General features: G+C 43.4%; 1 protein-coding gene across 1 annotated transcript in view; it reads right to left on the minus strand.

Annotated features, from left to right (window-relative positions):
- Arhgap10 (Rho GTPase activating protein 10) overlaps nucleotides 1-19,483 on the minus strand; it is a 206,891-nt gene that overhangs the window by 14,859 nt on the left and 172,549 nt on the right. The window contains exon 22 of the mRNA XM_013029496.1: nucleotides 7,877-8,027. Coding sequence (XP_012884950.1) covers nucleotides 7,877-8,027 — 151 coding nt within the window. The remainder of the gene's footprint in view (nucleotides 1-7,876; nucleotides 8,028-19,483) is intronic.

Below are 19,483 nucleotides of genomic sequence, written 5' to 3' on the forward strand. Positions count from 1 at the left end.
CCTGGAAGAGACTCCATCATTCCTATTTTCCTTCTTTCCAGACAGCTGCTATGGAATCAGGTAAGAGGGCTGAACAGGAACAGTCTGGCTGAGCAGACGAGGAACTATAGCTTCATTTCAGAAAATTACAGGGCTCTAGAGGCCAGAGGACTGTAATTCTGCAGGGTCCCTGACAGGACATGGATTCTCGTGTAAGAATCAGCTATAGAAGCATGGCCACCACAGCGGCTCTGTCAAGGAAAACCCTGCAGTTACTTAGCGAGCTGACTGGTGGGTTAGCTTCCATCCTGCTCAGAATGATTTCCAGTTTGGCTGGGTCCCAGGGAGTTCCCACACTTTGTCTGTGGAATACCTCAGGTCCTGTCCTGCTGCGGGGGGGGGGGGGGGGGGGGGGGGGGGGGGGGGGGGGGGGGGGGGGGGGAAGGCTGGGGGGCTGCAGTAAACAGGCCTCCAGGGCCTATCAGAAACAACACAACAAGTTCAGGCCAACATATCCAGGGCTGCTTCATGTTCTCCAGCTATGTGGTAAGTAGATTATGAAACTGACGAACCAGGAAGTAGGGGGTCAAGGTAAACTAGAAGATCAAATTAGCTTCTCTGGGGGATGGAAAATCCCAGCAGGTGGCCTGTGACTGGCTATCTTGAAGGGTGGACATTATTTTTCTTCTTTTACATGGATAATCTTGCTAAGCCTCGCTTTGCTTAAATCACTTATGTAAGGTCTCTTCAGATTTTAAGAAGCAGAATGAGGGTGCCAAGCCAGGCGTGTTTGAGTACAAAAATCAATGCTTTGCCTGGCTAAACCGTCTCCCACTCAGCGAGAAAGAGGGCTCGGGAGACCCAGCCTTGTTGAGGTTTTGGAGGTTCAGCGCACGAACAGGAAACTATAAATTCCAACAATGGCAGTAAAGTAAGAAAATCGTTAACAACCAAAGCCAATGAAGAGGAAAAGCAAAATTAAAGCAAGATGAATGCAAGATTTAATTAATTGTGAAGTCTTAAGTAGTTAAAAAAAAAAGCTACAAAATTCAAACGTGTCTTTTTTAGAAAATCAATTTTTTTCATTAAGTCAATTTTATGTCCATGTCATACAAATAATCCACATTGTGAAGTTATTTAAAAAAAAAAAACACCCACTACCAAATTTCAGAACCTGGAGTTATAACACAGCAAAGGAGTGCGTGATTTGGCCACATGTAAGCCCACAATATAAATACCAAAATTACCCCAACAAGCCACAGTGCGTTAACTAGCACCCCAGAGGGGCGAAGGATTCTGGGCACAGCTTATCTACAAAGCTGGAGAGAAGAACATAAAGTAATAGGACAAAAGTAATATTTTTAAAATGACTGCGAACAGACACTTGTGGTCAATAACCTCACAAGGGCCTTGTGACTAGCTTTGAGATGCTTTACCTAAGCTGTTTATCATAAAAAGGGTGGAGATGAAATACTAAATATTTATTGTCTACAAATATTAAAAATCCAGTCTCTCAGGATTCTGAGGATCAGAACAGCCTCATACCCAAACATCAGCCCTGATGTGAGGTAATAAATATGCGGCAGCCAGACCTGAATGTTGATTCATTACAGATAACTACCAACCACTGGCACAGGACGTAAGGCCGGGCACAGTCCCTCCGCTGACCAAGAGCACACCCTTGTCAGAGCAGGTTTCAGAATGGAGATGATGGCAGGGGTGGGGGAAACGACACCCACAGTGTGAACAACTTCAGCGTTTGCAGAAAAACAAGCCTCAGGGCGCCATACAGCACTGGATGAGGAGGGCCAGGGGTCAAACTCTGCCTGTGTCCCTGAGCTGTCCTGCAGCCGGGGTCAATTCCCCTATGTCCTTTGTGTCCAGCATCCCAATGTTTACAAATGAAGGTCAGTGGATGAAATACCTTTCACAAAGGATCAGAAACAAGGTCTGGTGATCCACAGTAACTGGTACGAAGGCTTTTGGTCCTAAGAAATTCCAGAGGGGAACCTTCTAACCAGAGCTTCTCTGCAGAGTCACATCACCAGCCACAGCAGGAGCCAATCTCTGAGCAGAATGTCAAAGGCCGCTCTGGGCTCACAGCCAGGCTCCCTCAAACCCAGCTCTTCTTAGGCTTGACCCACCCAAGCCCTGAAGTCTCTGTGAGGCTCCTGGGTGTTCACTATGGCTTGGTACTGGCCATGAACCCCTTCTATCCAGCAGCCCCAGCCCCTTCCTCGTGAAGGCTGGAGGTCTGCTGGAGAGGCTGGCTCACAAAACCCACCACGTTCTCTAAATGAAGGCCAGCCCAAGGCTAAGCACCAACAAGTTGCCAATAAGCTTGTTATAAAATGACCTTCCTGCCAGCCATGGAAATTCTTATACTGGGCAGTTCACTGCTTCGAGTGCAGTTTCATCCTCGCCCCTTCTCTCCTCTATTTACACAGCTTCCCTGCCTTGATTTATTGAAAAAGCAACATGTGTTTGGTTTTGTGAGCAAAAGAATGGATGTGTGTGCCAAAACAACTTTTTAAAAGATGGGTTCTGCCTTTTCTTTTGAAATAATCGTTACCACGTTATAGTAAAAACATGAAGACTCCAACTGCCAGTGAAGGAAAGGCCCTGGTCCAAGGTGCCTGGCAGGAGGGGGATGGGAGTGTGGGGCGCTGGGGTGCAGCTCCGTGGTAGAGGGGTGGCCCAGCACGTGGGCAGCCCTGGATTCCACCCCCAGCCCAGAAATGTGGGGTCGGGGGCAGGGAAAGGGGGAGCATGGACAGGGTTGAAGAAGGCTCTAGAAACTGTGTAGGAGAAACCGAGGCAGGAAGAGAGGGGAGGGACAGAGAGCTTCCTGACAACTACGTTTGTGCCACATTTTCCAGAAACTATTCAAAACTGTTTTACACGATTATCATTCATAGCTTATTGTAGTACCTGAACCACAAATCCTGTTCGGGGGATACTTGGGTATCTCCGAATGAAATCCATCACCCTGATGAAAAGCAGTCCTTGGGCAGCGACTGCCACCGAGACCTCTACGTGCTGGATATAAAGAAAGCAAGGGATGCGCACAGCACGCACAGGGCCGCAAGGAGAACACAGCTGGGATTCTGACATGGGGGCCTCTGTGCAGGCTGGCCCCGAATTCACCGCCCGGATTGATGCTGAGGCTCAGCCTCCTGCCTGGGGGTACAGCTAGGAGTACAAGCAGGCAGCGTCACGCCCAGCCTTATCTACTACCTTTCAGTAACTACCCATGGGCTCGTGATGTCAGACTGAGTTCTTGGCATAGCTCAAGGACCTGGGTTCAGTTCCAAGCAACAAATGAATAGCAAATCAACATCAAGTCTGGGTAGGCACCAAGCTCAAGAGCACAACATGGAGCCGAGCAATTGCTGGGAGGGAAGCCTTGGGAGTAGTTTTTATGTGCTACTGTTATCACCGTGGTTGTTGGTAGTACTGGGGTTTGAACTAAGGGCTCAGGCTTGGTAGGTGTATACCCTCTTAAGCCACACCTCCAGCCCTTTGTACTTTATTTTTCAAATAGGATCCCATGCTTTATCCTGGGATCAACTATCTCTGCGTTCCGAGTAGCTGAGATTACATGCATGTGCCACCACGCCCAGCTTTGGGGAAATCTTAACATTCACAATTCACGGAGTCTCGGAGGGTGCTCTGGACGTGCTGGGGTTCTGAGTGAGATGCACCTCAGGACACTGACATCTGTTACTAGAAAGAACTCTTCAGGGACACTCCCTTGTGGAGAGTGGCAGAAAAGGAGCCTGTGCCTTTTCATTTGAAATCTGTAGAGGAAGCAGGGAGCAATGTCTGGAATTTCTTAAAAAGAGATTTTCTTCTGTGGCAGGGAAACTAAAAGAATTACTTGTCAAAGACCTGGCTCCATCCATTATAATTGAAGCAAACCTGTTTAGAGCAAACTGCTTTATGGAGGTGGGGGGAGTGACTTTGGGACATCTGAGATACCTTGACCTATGAGGTAATGCCCCCAAGGAGGATCACCAGCAATTCTTCACTGGCAACCAAGTCACCCAGCACCTTCCTGCGTGTACAGGTAAAACCGCACCAGATTGATTGACTGCAATGAATAATGCCCACACGTCATAAACATCAGCAGGAGCCCAAGAAATCCAATTTCTGCTGCATTGTTTCCCACCTGCCAGAGGCCACAGCTGTATTTACACACTGTCTCCATCAGAATCACGGCTGCCAGAGGGTTTCCTCTGCCAGTTTGCTTTCCAGTGGCTGAGGTTCTGGCGTTTCTGAGGGACTCAGGTCGTCCTAGGTAATCTACACGCGCACAGACCCGAGTACCCAGGGCCTGAGATAAGGCAAGTGTTAGATCCGGGACACAGAGTCAACATTGGGGTTGGAAAGCAGGCAGCACAAGCAAGTGCCTCCTTCTGCAAGCCCTGGGCAGCGACTTAGCAACCCCACAGCAACTCCGGATAAAAAGGAGCTTCATCAGCATTTACCAAGAGCCGTCTGTAGTCAGTACTGTGCAGGTGGTGTGCAGAGGTGGAGAACAAAGGCCAGGAGTGTGCACACACAAGAAAAACTCAGCCTTGAAATGCAAATGAGACAAAGGAGGAATCTGTGAAGAGAAAGAGCTCACACGAATTCCATGGAATTCCTGGAGGAAGAGTTTTTGGTCTTCCATTACAAGGAGCAGACATGCAATGAAATACATGGGGAAAAAATGAGGCTTCCAAAAGTAAGCCTCTTATAAATGTTGTAATAATTAACGTACGAAATCTAATGTTTACTTAATAACTGTCAATATCAGAAAACCATTCAAAGAATGTCATATCTAACTCCAACATTAAAAAAATTCATGATCTAACTTGGAGTTAGGGCAAGACTAGATATGTAGACAGATATATACATACCACATAGATATCAAATATTATTAAAAGGCAATCCTCAAAGGTAATGTTTTGTTAATGCCCAATCATAAGTACCAGCAAAGAAAGGAATTATTTAGGAAGTCGGAAGACTTACTAAAGGGAAGACTAAATTAGACCCTTAAGACAGGCCAGACCGTCCTGAGTAAACTCCTAGTGGAATTTTTGAAGCAGGCCACTGAGAGACAGGCAACATCCCACCCGAGAACAGCATCTGTTTACTGCACGCGTGCACACACACACACACACACACACACACACACACACACATGATCAAAATATTGATCTTGTGAAGCCTAGAGTAGATTAGAGGTGGGGGTGGGGGTGGGGGGAGGAGACACAGGTAAAGGGGTGCAGTTATATTAATTTTTTAAATTGAGTTGCACTTGAGGTCTTACTGCTTGAGCCACACATCCAGGCCTTTCTGTTATTTTTTTCAGACAGGTTCTCTCTGTTCTTAGGTTATTTTTTTCAGACAGGTTCTCTCTTTTTGCCTGAGCTGACCTAGAACAATAATCCTCCCCAGTAGTGAGAATTACAGGTGCCAGAGGTAGAAGGCTAGCTTCTACTGCTCTAGAGCATAGTAGGCCAAGTGGACAAATGGCCAAGGACTGGCTGTATATTTTAGAACAGGCAGTGAAGACTATTTGGGCTGTTCCCCCAAGGGAAATAATCAGCGTCTGAGGTGATGCATATGCTAACAGGGCTGATTTGATCGTCACACACTGAATAATACGCATTATACCTCATATACATACAACGATTGCGTGTCCATTAACAAACCAGGGAGAAAGACCAGTTGCCCCAAGTGTACTCCTCAAGAGGCATTGCTGTGATCCAATCAGGTTGGAAAGCACGGTCAGAGCTCACTCAGTCATGGCCGGGAGCTTGTCAGAAAGGCTAGCTTCCACACTACTTCCTACTTCCTGGAGCAGGACTCAAGAGTAGAGGCTTGTTTGATTCTGAAATTGAACCCAGAGCTTCAAGCATGCTAAGTGCAAGCTGTACCCCAAGCCCACAATTGTGGGTTTTCACAAATTCCTGAGGTGATGATGACAGATAGCCAGGTCTGAGAAGAACTCATCTGTACAATGAAGACAAACCTGGTCCACACTGGATGCTCACAAGTAAATGCTTTCAAACAGACTCTAGAAGCACTCTAATACTTAAGAGAAAGAGAGATACATTTCAGCTACTGCATAAGAGGGGGGGAAAATCAAGTTCTTAAAATAGGAGCAAGTTTCCATTGTAACAAAAATCTTTCTACTCCCCCTCCGCCCCCCTCCCCCCACGACCCGGTTTGGGCTCTCAAGGTTGGAGTGCTTTTCATGACATTTTTAAATGTGCATGAAGAGGAAACTGGGGAATTCACATCTCATTTGATTTATGACCAAAAATATCAAGTGCTTCTTGTTTCGGAGCCGGACGTGTTGGGAATTGAACACTGGGCAGCCCATGGCTCATAATGTCACTTCTCAGCCAAGGCACCGTGGAAGAAAGATGACTAACTGAACCGTTCTCCACTGACTGTGATATGTACTTTCTGAAAGAGATAATTACCACACACACACACACATACACACACACTCCACCTCAAGTGCAGCCAGGATTACACACACACACTCCACCTCAAGTGCAGCCAGGATTACAGACTGGGCTAGGAACCTAGGTACGTAAAGTTCTTGTAGCTTGTAGTACCAAAGTTAGAAAGACTTTCTACAGCCAATATATAGTAGGGTTGAAAGCACCTCTGAATAATAAATTTCATCCTCCATAGACAATCTTCAGCATGCAAATTAAATATAAACTCGCAAATCTGGGAAGGACACAAGCTCCTTTGGAGAATGGGTTTTACTTGGATTTTTAAGCTGGCTTTTCAGTGGCATCAGGTCACCCCAAAATTTTCAGCAGGCCAGCCTCTCTTAATACTTAATAAGTTCATAATGATTTCATATGACTCCAGCTGTAACTATAAAAAGCTAAGTAATGTAAGGACCACTTTCCAATCCATTTAAAGTCCCCAGAATGCCTGGCTAGACTCAGATGACATCATTATAATAATCTATTTTCAGCAAGTTTGGTTTAAAAAACTTTTAATGCTTTGTAGGTGGATTAAAAATATATCTCTGACTGCAATTGGATTGGCTCATCAAGTAAAGTCATCTAATTATTTGTCTTCAAATGCTTGTTTGCAAGCATTGGACCCAGGCTGCAGGACTCCATAGCACAAGGAAAACCCTCAGTTACTCGAACCATCACAACGAATTTTATCGGTCCTAATAGTCCTGCGCTGATATGCCCAGGCCTGGGAGCTAACCAGACAGAGGAGATTCCACCTGACCTCATTCATCATGTCTCTGTTATGCAAGGTGCCATGGAGTGAAATGAAGAAGAACTAGCATAGAGCCGTCTGAACTTCACAGAACTCACGTGGGCTAGAAGGATGGCAGCAAGTCTCTCATACACATGCGTATGGCCTAGTGAAACCCAGTGACCAGCTGAAAAGGAGGGGAGGAGGGAAGACACAGGAAGAGGGGTGAAGGTGTTCCGGTGAGCACGTGTGGATGCATCCCAATGAAACCCTCCCGTGACACATGCATGCTCATTAAACACTGAAAGGAAACCAAAACAAGAATCACATGACAAAAATATCCTCCAATAGGTTCTCCACCAGCGTGTGGATTCTTCTCTCTCACCATGTTCACCGAACAGTGAGAAAGACAGCTGAGTAAGCCAGCGACAAGCTTCCACGGGGCAAGTGCCCTGAGTCCACCAACTGGACTCGGTCAGCCTCGAAGGAGCATCCTTTCTATACTAGGAACGTGCACAGCATTCTCCAGAGAGGTCTTGCGGTCCAGCTCCACTCCTGGCAGCCCCACTGTTTATGCAAGGCTGACCTCAGAGGCCTGGGAAGGTCAGCATGGCGGCCACAGTCCCCGCCCCCTTCCTTCAGCACCAAACCCAACATGGCCACTTACGCCCAGTCCCCAGAGCTCCCTCCATCCACCAGCAGGTGGTTTCTCTCTGGTCCAGGAAGTCCCTGGGCAGCGGCAGTCGTGGGTGAGGGGGAGGAAAGTGAGTCTTGGCTGCTGGTGGGGGTGTCTTCTCTGGGAGGATTGGTGCTGTCACCTAAGGGGGAAAAGAGCATGGAAGGTCAAACCCCCAAAATAAATAATAGTAATAGTAGTAATAATAGATACATACTAATAGCTATATTACTTCATTCATCAATCAAATGATAGCCAAAATTGTATTTACAATTCAGCCCGTGAGTACCTGGGTATTCTGTCCTTGAAGTTTTGTCTCTTTGCATTTGTTTTTAAACCAAAGATGCTTAAAATTAATGACAGGGGTCATGGGGAAAAGCAAAGGAGGGGGCAACAATGCTCGATAGGAAATGAACTCATTACCTTCCTCGTGTAACTGTAACCCCTCTCTACAGTATCTTTATAGTAAAATAGAGTAAGAAATTAATCACAGACTGCTTGGATTGCAGGGTTTGGAATGTCCCCCCAGGCCCACGTGTGAAAGGCTCAGTCTGCAGCCCCCAGGGCTACTGAGAAGTGGTGGGAGCTTTGCTTAGAGGTGGCACCGAGCGGGAGGCGTTTTGGTCATTGGAGCTGTGTCCAGTGACAGAGGGGGGTTCCTGTGAGCCCGCCCTTCCTTTTCCTCTCTACCAGCCAATAATCCAACACTTCCTGTGTTCTACCACATGCTTCCTGCCATGGCACGCCACCTCCCTACAGGCCCCTTTGCTTTGGGGCCTACAGGTAGTGAACTGAGTAAACACTGAGGTGAAGTAAACCTTCCTTCTCTATTAGTTTCTTTCATCTCAGGTATTTGTCACAGTAACAGAAAGCTAACTAGCACAAAGACAGCAGCCAATGAAGAGTCAAGAAAAGTCATCAAAATCAGAACCAATGGAAGACAAAAGCCTAATGGCAGACACAATGACTATCTTCTCTAAAAGGAGCCCAGACATGAGCCAGCATCAACATTAAGGACAGCCCAGAGCGGCACACAGACCCCCAGGGTCCTATCCTTCATCTCCCAGTCACCTGCTGGCTCTATAAGCCTTTCTAGGAAAGAAATGCATGTGGGGAGAGTCCGGGGGAGACCCCTGGATGACGCAGTGAGGGGTCCTGGGTCTGCTGGGTCCTGCAGTCTGCTCTCACACCAGGACCATCTAGGGACATGAGACCTGGATGGTCCTGGTGTGAGCGCAGACTGCTGAGCTCTCTGGGTGGGGACTTGCACAGAGGGCGGGACAGCGGGCAGGTCTCATGGGTTTGGGCATCTTTGGAAAGTTTTGTTCTGCCCCTGCCGTCGCTTTTTCCACAGACCTTCATCATAAACATATTTAATAGTAGCTGGAGAAATGCAGTGCCAATAGAAGGGCCAAATTTGAGGCAAATGAACCAAAACCCACCGAAAGACCACAGTGGCTCTGATCCCTTTTAACTAATTTTGCTAGTGGGACAGAGTCCACTTTGGCACAGAGATTGTTTCTTTCCTTTGCTTGGAGAGCTCCACTCCATCCAATTATTTCCTGTTATGGAGTCCAAAGGGCTGGAGGCTCTAGCCTTCCCAGGCCCTTTCTGTGTACCCTAGCCAGCACCAACAACCACTCCATTCCAACCTAAGAGGGTCTTAAAATGTGTAAACTGCAACACTGACCTTCATGATACCTGTCCAGGGCCAGAACAGCAGTGTTACAGCCCCTCAAAAGTGAGTGGGCACAGCCAGGCACCAGTGGCAATCCCTGTAATTCTAGCTACTCAAGCTAGATCATGGTTCCAGATCAGCCTGGGTAAAAAGAAAGTTCAGCGGACTCCAGTGCCAAAATTGTCGGCAAAATGTAGGTAGAGCAATGGGTGGAGGTAGGACTTAAGTGGTAGATTGGCAAGTGAAGATGAGTATCACCAATCAAACAAGACAAAACAAATCAGTACTGGGATCCAAGGGCCCCCTACTCCTGGTGGGGGTAGGGGCATTCAAACTCCCTGACTGTAGGCAGGGCATTACCCAAAAAAGCAGCAATAGAGAACCCGGAACAGGCTCATTCCTATCAAGAGAAGGCTGCCAATGAGAAGCAAATCAAGGAACTAGACTAATGTTACTTAAAAAGATGCCCGAGACATCTGTCCTGCCAGCCAGGGCAGATCATTTGATTCTCTTCTCATCGTTTTTTTGTTTTTGTTTTTCTCCCCAAAGCAGTCTGACATGGCACCATTTATTATTCAACAAATGGAATCACATTCTATTAAGGGAATTCTCTCCTTCCTTTCTGCCAAACAGTGGCAATCTGAACCCTGAACATTACATTGGCAGAAGGGGTTAGGTTTACAGACAGATCAAATGAAGAGGCATCTTGCGTTCCTTTTCCAGGGCACGAAATTCCTCTCTCCTTCACCATTCAAGAATGATGCTATCTACTGGCCCAGAACTGCTGAAATCATAAGAGAAGAAATATTGCAAACACCATCTGAAACTTCAGTTCACTAAGAATCAAAGTGTCACTTTTTAATTAGTATAACCACAATAATAATAGTAACAATAGAGAAAAAGGAATCGGACTACCTGGTGAAGTACAGGAGCTGTTTTGAAGGGTGGGCTCTCTTGACTGCTTTTCTAGTTATGAAAATGTAGGAGTCATCTCCAGTTTCTCTCGCCCCTCACCTGTATTCACTGAGTTCTAATGACTCATGTGTGACTCCCTTGTGGTACTAGGAACTGAACCTTGGCCCTCAGGCATAGCGAAGCGCTTTCCCACTGAGCTACCACTTGAAGTTGATTTATTTATGAACCTAAGTATTTGAACAAGCGTCATATTTTCATAATAGACTAAAACAGAAAGTTACAACAAAGGGGTGAGGACAAGACATTGAAAATTTGACCATCTTTATTCACTGAGGGGACGGTTATGGCCATCATTTTAGTATTTTTATGAACTTTTACACTAGCAAAACATCTGCATTCTGATGATGTCTAACGATTGTCTCATTCACCTCTGGGGTTAGAGAATATTCTTTTGGCATTGCTGAAGGGAACAGAGCCTTGAATTTCCTCTTGCTTTCCTCTGTGTCTGTCTAGCAAATGTATCTCTTCACCATTCAGTAGTCAGAGATTGCTTCCCTGAGTCCCTCCCTGTCCTGACTTTGTTCAGGCCAGGAATCCATGTCCCCCTCGCAGCACCACTATTCCGTGTTCCTCAATTTTGTTTTGGCAGTACTGGGCTTTGAACTCAGGGCCTTGTGCTAGTCAGGCAGGTATTCTACTATGTGAGAAGTGCCTCCAGCCCCTCTTATGTTTTAGTAGAAATAAGGAAGAAAAGGAGACAAGATGGAATAGAAGGGGGAGGGGAAACACAAAGAAAGCTGATGTATTCGCTGAATTAATTCAGGCAAACGCCAGGCACCTATTTGGCTGGCTGGAAGGCAGCTGCAGGCTTGCCACTGCAGATTCCATGTCCGCAGAATCATCTCAGATACTTCTCATTAGCCAATAGTTCATCACTAGGATCAGAGAAATATTTGCTGGGCACAAAGTAGTTGCACTTAAACCAACACGGTCACAGTCTCCCGATGAAGCTCAGTTACGATGAAAATGAAATTTTAAGTGGAAGCCTGCCCTTCTGCCCTCACGGCCCAGCAGTATCAGGAAGATAAAATAACATTAATGTGGAGGGAGGGGAGGAGGGTGGGTGTGGGGGGGTGTGGGGGGGGTGAGCATTAAAATGCTGTTCCACATCTCTGTGTAATAGAAAGAAAACAACAACAACTCAGGTCAGGAGAAGTATAAAGCAAAGGTTATTGGTTCCAAGATTAACCAGAAGCAACAGAACCAGACTGAAGTTGGGACCTTGTGGGTACTCAGAACCTGGATACAACTGAGCTGAAGGCAGGAGAGCAAGAATCCAGTTCTCCATGTGGGAGTGGGGGCTGGGAACAGCTGCTACACTAAAAGAAGGCCAGAACTCCACCACCACCTTCCCTCACCTGCCTAGGACTTCACAGGTCTAGGCCTCTGGTCCCCAGGATGAGAGTTAGGGCAGCAAGTAAGACCTAGATCTGAACAAAGCACTTAGGGAAACTGGTATAAATAAGCTAGAGAAGGAGAAAGAATGGAGGGAGAGAGAGGAAGGGGAGACACACACACACACACACACACACACACACACACACTCATCCTCCCACACAATGGACAAAACAGAACTTCTATGACCGAAAAGAAAACTAAGATAGTAAACTTAACAAGTAAGAAATCCCAGAGATTTTAAAATGTGTAATATAGAAATGGCACTGCCCAGCCAGGAGCCCATGGCTTATTCCAGTAACCTTAGCTACTAAGGAGGCTAAGATCTGAGGATTATGCTCAAAGCCAGCCCTGTCAGCCAAGACTATGAGGGTCTTTTCTCCAATGAATCAGCAAAAAGCCAAAGTGGAGGTATGGCTCAAGTAGTAGAGGTAGAGTGCTATCCTTAAGCAAAAAAAACCAAAAAAAAAAACAACTGAAAGTACAAGACCTTGAGTTCAAGCCCTATCTTCCAAAAGAAGACTTAAACTGAGAAGAAATGTTTAAACAAATAATGATCCATTTCTCAACATTAAAAACATTTCAGAAGGGCTCAGAGTATCAAGTAGGAGATTGAAGAAAATTCTGTACATCGACATTACTATGAAATTTAAGAAAATCAAATACAAAGAAAACATCCAAAATGCATGCAGATATAAAAAGCAGGTCATATCTTAAAAATATAAAGAACCAGACTGACAGACTTCCCAACAGCAACAGTAAGTATGGAACAGAAATTAAAGTAATTCTGTAAAGTACTGAAGAAGAATTTTGAGCACAGAGCTATATACTCAAACTGTCAAACTGCCATTCAAATATGAGGGCATAATAAAAATATCAGACATAAAAAACATCACCAAAGGTCTGCCATCCAAAGAACTACACTAGAAACACTCTCAGAGAAAATTCCTCAAGATGTGAACCAAAAAGAAAGTAATACAGATACATGACTGACCTGATCATGTTTAAACAACAACAAAAAGCAATGTAGATATGACTAACTTGATAAATACTTATTTTCATAAAGGAAATGAAGACCAAAAACAGAAGGAAAAATATAACCAAATTCTAGGCAAACCACAATTCTAGCAAATCTGAACATCCAGCATAAGCACAGTCCAGAAGTAGAGAGACCATGAAGCTATCTGTCCCGCTAAACATGGAGGGCAAAACATAGGTAGTTAAGTTTGAGAACCCACTAGGATGCCAGTGGCTAGTACCTGTAATCCTAGCTACTTAAAGAGCCTGAGATAGGAAGGATCTGATTGATCACAGGCAGAAAAGTCCAGGAGACTCCATCTCCAAAATAAACTACCAAAAACAAAACAAAACAAAAAAGCCAGACTTAATGTATAGCTTAAATGTTAGACAGACAACCAAGCAAGAAAGCAGAGCAAGTGTGAGACCCTGACCTCAAGCCCAATAGCATTAAAAAAAAAACAGTAAAAACAAACAAAACAAAAAAAACCCCTCAATAGATAATACAACTCTGTGTCTAAAATAAAACAATGACATGCACAATATGTATCACTGGAGACTGAAGAATACTTACTTTCTAAAAAAAAAGAAAGAAAACAGAAAAGGATTAAAAAAAATTACCAAAATGCATTAAAGGAAAACTGAAAAAAAAAAGACAGAAATAGTAACATAATAGACATTACACTATAATAAAAACTAAATGCACCCATTGAAAGACAGTAACATATTTCTTAATCCAACAAAATGGGAACTATAAAAGCATGCTTATGGAAAAAATGAAAGAATACAGGATGGATAGACTTAGAAAGAATGGTGAACATCTTAATAAATACATGAGCATCATTTTCATAAGGAAAATGAACAAGATAAACAACTAGCCACAACACAATGACAGATCTGTAAGAAAAAAATAACCAAGATAGCTGAAGATTTTAAACATTCCTCTAAGACATTAATATGAAGCAAGAAAATACACAGCATCTGGAACCAACAATGCAAAGATGGCCTGTATTGTATAAACATATACAACTCAAGATAAACAGTAGGTAAGTGATTTTTTCAACATTACAAAGAATATTTCTGAAGCAATGCTAGAAAGTCCAAACAAATTCCAAAAGAAGACTATTTTGCAAATTTTCTTTATGGCCAGAATTGGAGAATGACCAACACTTAATAAACAGAAGGATATATTTTACAATTTCCATGTTGGTTAGAGAGCAAATCATAATAAAAACTAAGGAATTCATAAAATTAAGCAATAATAAAAATATTTTACATTAAAATTCATAAGCTACAAAAAAAACACCAAGAAGAACTTGAAAATATTTGAAAATAAAGATTCACAACATTTTTAGTTTTTTCGCAGGTCCTGGGGCTCGAACTCAGGGCCTGGGTAGCTAGGTCTCTACCATTTGAGCCACAGCACTACTTCAGGCTTTTTCTGAGTAGTTTATTGGAGATAAGAGTTCAAAGACACTCCTGCCTGGCCTGGCTGGTTTCGAACTGTAATCCTCAGATCTCAGGCTCCTGATTAGCTACGATGACAGGCGTGAACTATACGCACCTGGCTCATATTATTATGTCATATTTAGGCAGATAATCTTCTAAATACTGACAATCAAAGAATAGTCATCATGTCTATTTAAATATTCAAATTAAATTCAGTCAACGTGAACCCTCAATGAAACTAGAATTCACTGAAATGTGCTTGGTGTCTTTTTTACTTAAGTATATTCATTCAACTGGGGTTACTTAGACACTATAATTAATACATATGAGCTACTCCATAAAGTTTAAAGCTAATATTCTTAAATCGTATTTTTTCAATTTATTTCATATTATCTTCAAGTAACTGTATAATGGGGTTTCAATTCAACTCAATTTATGAGTACTATATGTGTCTTTATCTGTGTTACTATCCCTTCCATCATTCTCATCCATTATTTTTATTATTTTTATAGCAATATTTTTATTGTGATTAAGTGATTGCATAAATGTCACAAATTTCACAGTATTGTGAGATAGTGATACTTAAAGTCACAAACACATTCTAACCTTCACGGGGCAAATTGTCTTTATCGTGGTCTATAAAGTTTATGAATTCCTGAGCTTTGACAGTACAGTTATTTCTTCCAAATCGGGTGATATGTACAGTTCTTTCCTTCTGCTTTGTGTCAGCGGTTCCCTCTTTCCTGCTCATATTTTTATTATTTACGTGTATTTAAAACTTGCTGAGAAAAAAAGTCTCAAAGATCACTGTGGAAATTGAAGAGAAACTATCATCTCACTTACGAACATTCTAAGTATAAAAATACAGCTTTGAGAAATCTCAAGACTAATCATCATGTATTTTATTTTTGAATGTTGCTTCAACTTAAGTGAGGTAGACTTTTCTCCAGGGGGAAGAACAGAACACACCTCCTGTCCCTCTCCAATTATTGTTCCTAGACTCCTCCATCTGTTGTCCTGAATTTCTTATCATTTCCATTGGGCCATCCAGTAATCATCCATAACTTCTCGCTTAGCTTCTTTTCTGAATTGATGGCTTTGTTCTAATAATACTACACCTCTGGAAAGATGAAAAAATCCAAAGTAGTAGCTCACTCCTGCAATCCTAGACACTCAGGACTGAGGTCTGAGAATAACATAACAATACCAAGAAAGCATGGGGGAGGAGGGGAAGACAAAAAGCCGGAAGTAGAGGTATGGCTCAAGAATAAGAACACCAGGCTTGAGTAAAAAAGCTAAGCAAGAGCATGAGGCCCTGAGTTCAAGCCCCAATACTAACACACACACACACACACACACACACACACACACACACACACGAAATCAAATCCACCCATACCATGCAAAGGAAATTCTTTACTGACTGTAGAGTAGCAGAGATGACTGATAGAGAACAATACATATCCACTGATCAGAAAGCCTCCTTAGGTCTTACATTAGAAGGGAAGGAGGGCATTTAGAAGTTAACCTTGCCAATTTCCAGGTAACTGTGCTCCTCAGCCAGGGTGGGGGTACCCCAAGATAGAAGTGGCAGCAGCTAAGTGAAAGGGAGCCCCTTAAAAGTCCTCCCAACTGCAATCCCCAGTTATCTACAAGTTTAACATGGATCTGGATGGGGGCAAAACATCCCCATTAGACTCATCTCATTTTGTTCTCAAGCTCAGCCAAATCAAAATGGAGAACCCCACAAAACTATTAAAGATAAAAGTCAGCAGCTAGGCAGGAATAATACGAGTTCTTCATTTGAAATCACATCTAGGAAAGGAAAATGCAGCTAAAGGAAACAGTTATCTCCTGCTTTCCCATTCCAAAAGCACAAAACCAAACAACATATAGACCTACATATACATATACATCTCTCTTCCCTGATTAAACAAAAGAACTAGATATGAGAAAAGACAATATTCCTAAGTTATAAATAAAATGTCATATTAAAGCATGAAAAACATGTAAAGACATTTCCCTAAGCTACTAAAATATTTTCTATTGTCCAATTACTTAAAAAAAAGAAGCATAATCCTTGCCTTCAGAAGCCACTGGATTGCTGTGGTGCACACTGGGAAAAGCTGTCATAATTAGTCACGTGGCAAAAACACAGGCCCCATTAGAAAGCTGCCACAGCCGTTAGCAGGCTTGGGGCCACGGCCCAAGGTGCCCTCCACCACCTGCAGGGGTCCATGGAAGTCAGCAGCCATTCAATTATACAGCAAGATCATGGGCATTACTTCATCTCTTGGATCAAGACAGGTGATTATCTTATGACAAGACAAAACATGTTTAAAGAGGCTAGAACAAATCATTATTACACTTAAAGAGCAGGTTGGCACATTGCTTGACATGCACATGATATCTCTGAAAGTACTCAAGAGAAAACAAGGCATTTGTTAACTCTGAATAAACCGGTGACTGACACATTAGCAGAACAGCAAAGGATCTAGAGTTTGGGAGCTGACTATCTGGGTTCTGTGAATTACCTGAGCTTACTAAATATTTCTAAGAACAGTATTTGGCATATATTGTACCAGTTATTACTCCCTGAATTTTATGTCATGTTGTCCCACGATCTATTAAATTTTCAAAAAGAACCAAGATAAGTGTCTGAAATAACTACTCTTTCAATTATGATCCAGAGAGACAAATAAAATCCTGACCATAATGACAGTTCCAACTCTAAAAACCATTCTGCTGATATTTTTTAAAAAGAATATGAGCAGATCCAAAATGCCAGCCAAGAATTTCTTTGCACAGGCTTGCAGGTCTTGAGTTCATCCAAAGATGACACTGTACTCCTTCTACAAATAGGCACAGGGGAACGCATGGAGCCCAGAATTCAAATCCTCAAAGACGCTAGTTAGAGTGCAGGAAAGCCAAGCAGAGTCAAGTCATGGTAAACACAAGTGGGTATATTCTCTACAATGGAGTTCACCTTGCACATTTTCCCCCTTTTGTTCTTAGTCAGCTGGTAGAGATTCAGTAAATACAAAGGAACTGTCCCAGAGCTTATTTTGCTCCACTAATTGTAGACCACACCCTTGTATTGTGGCAATTTTTATCAAAGTCCCGAAGAGTTTCATGAGTCATCCCAGTGTCTCAGAACTGGCCACGTCCTCTTCAAGATTTCTGCTCTTCTCCCTTGGCTACCGAAGAAAACACTTCAAATCAGTCACTCTTGACAGCCTTAAAATTTCTATTTCATTCAGGATAAACAATACTTTGGTGGGTTTGAAAAGATGTTTCTTAGACAGCCTGGCTACCTCCTACGCTACAAGAGTTTCAAAGAGGGCTATAAAGAGAGTGACAGCTGCTTGAATTCAGAACTGGAAATTAAAATAAAAGCTATTAGAAGGGGAAAAAAGAACCCACTCCACAGGGAGACGAGCTTTAAAGAATTTTTCTCTCTTCTATAAATTCGAGTTACCTGCCATGAACTTATTTTCACCACAGTAGCAGCTCTGTATTTTTTCAAGGCGTTAAATAAGCTTTTCTCTCTCCTCCACGGAAAGGGGGACTGCATTCCCACACAGAGGTAGAGGTAAAGATTATGTGGAAGCCAAAGAAGTTGGCTTTTGCTTTGTCACTAGCATGAGGGGGCGGAGCTCCCAGGAGGCTGCGAGCCGCCTCCCATGATTGATAGGCACACCACCATTCCATTACAGCCCCCAAACTTCTGACTGCTTTTTCCCAACCCATTGATCTCATCACTGTAAAAGTGAGTTAAGAAATAATCTGCACACTGTCACACAGATTCAAGCCTGCTCTCACGCTTGAGAGTGATTGTGCATGGAGGAATCAGGCCTCGCTCTGAGGAGGCAGGCCTCCATGAGCAGGAAGTGATTATCCACTGCCCACCCATGAGATATCAGACCAAAAAAAAATAAGACAGGACTGGAGGGCAGAAAGGCCTCCAGGCTCAGACACAGATCTGCTTGTGCTTTGTCACCAGGGCTGATGACAGTTGGGTGTCCAGCTGATCAAGTGTGTCTGCAGGAATGTAATACATCATGACAGTCGAAGTCCGGCATGCTTCCTCCTGTCTCAGGGCACTGGTGCACCCTGCTACCTTTCGGGAGGAGGAACGTGGCTACAATTCACCTACAGACACTTATGTCATCCTCTCTACTGACCTCCCTATGTGCTATTTATGCCAGTACTTTCCACACCACATTTAATAAACTTGTTTTCCAAGGTAGTTACACATGGCAGTAAGTATTGAACACACTAACAAAATGGTGTATTTTGTTCCTTTTAATGGAAAGATGCGTGCGTGTGCGCACACACACACACACACAAACATTGATTTGTTTTAAAACAAATCAAAAAAAAAAGCATGGAAAAACACGAATATATTGGTGCTGGTGGCTCATACCCAGGAAGCTGGGTAGAGGATCTGAGTTTGAAGCCACACTGGAGACTCCATCTCCAATTAACTAGCAAAAAGTAGTAGTTGGCTGGGAATATAGCTTAGTGGCAGAGTGCTTGCCTAGCATGCATAAAGCCCTGGGTTTGATTCCTCAGTATCACACAAACAGAAAAGGCCAGAACTGGCACTGTAACTCAAGAGATAGAGTGCTAGCCTTGAGCAAAATTAGTTGCAGGAACAGTGCCCAGGCCCTGAGTTCAAGCCCAATACTTGAAAACAAAACAAAAAAGTGGTACTGGTGTGCTTCTGACATGAACTGGAAATGGAAACAAGGTTTGTTTCTTTGTTGCTATTTTTGTTCATTTTTCATTTGTTTGTTCCTTTATCTGTATTTGGGAGGGTGATCAAATGCAGCAGTAGTAGTCACTGAATACTGAGTTGTACTGGGTTGAACACAGATTATACAACTTGTGGGAGGGAGGGGGAGGGAACAACTGGGAAGGAGGGGGTAACATTGTCCAAAAGGAAATGGATTCTTCATCAGACTTATGTGACTGTAACCTCTTCGTAATTACACCTTTATAATAACAATTAACCAAGATTTAACGTTTTAAAAAGTAGGAATATCTACCAATATGTGTAGGCTCCCCCAAATAAAATACCA

Source organism: Dipodomys ordii, unplaced genomic scaffold (assembly GCF_000151885.1).
Source record: "Dipodomys ordii isolate 6190 unplaced genomic scaffold, Dord_2.0 Scaffold119, whole genome shotgun sequence".
Classification (NCBI taxonomy): domain Eukaryota; kingdom Metazoa; phylum Chordata; class Mammalia; order Rodentia; family Heteromyidae; genus Dipodomys; species Dipodomys ordii.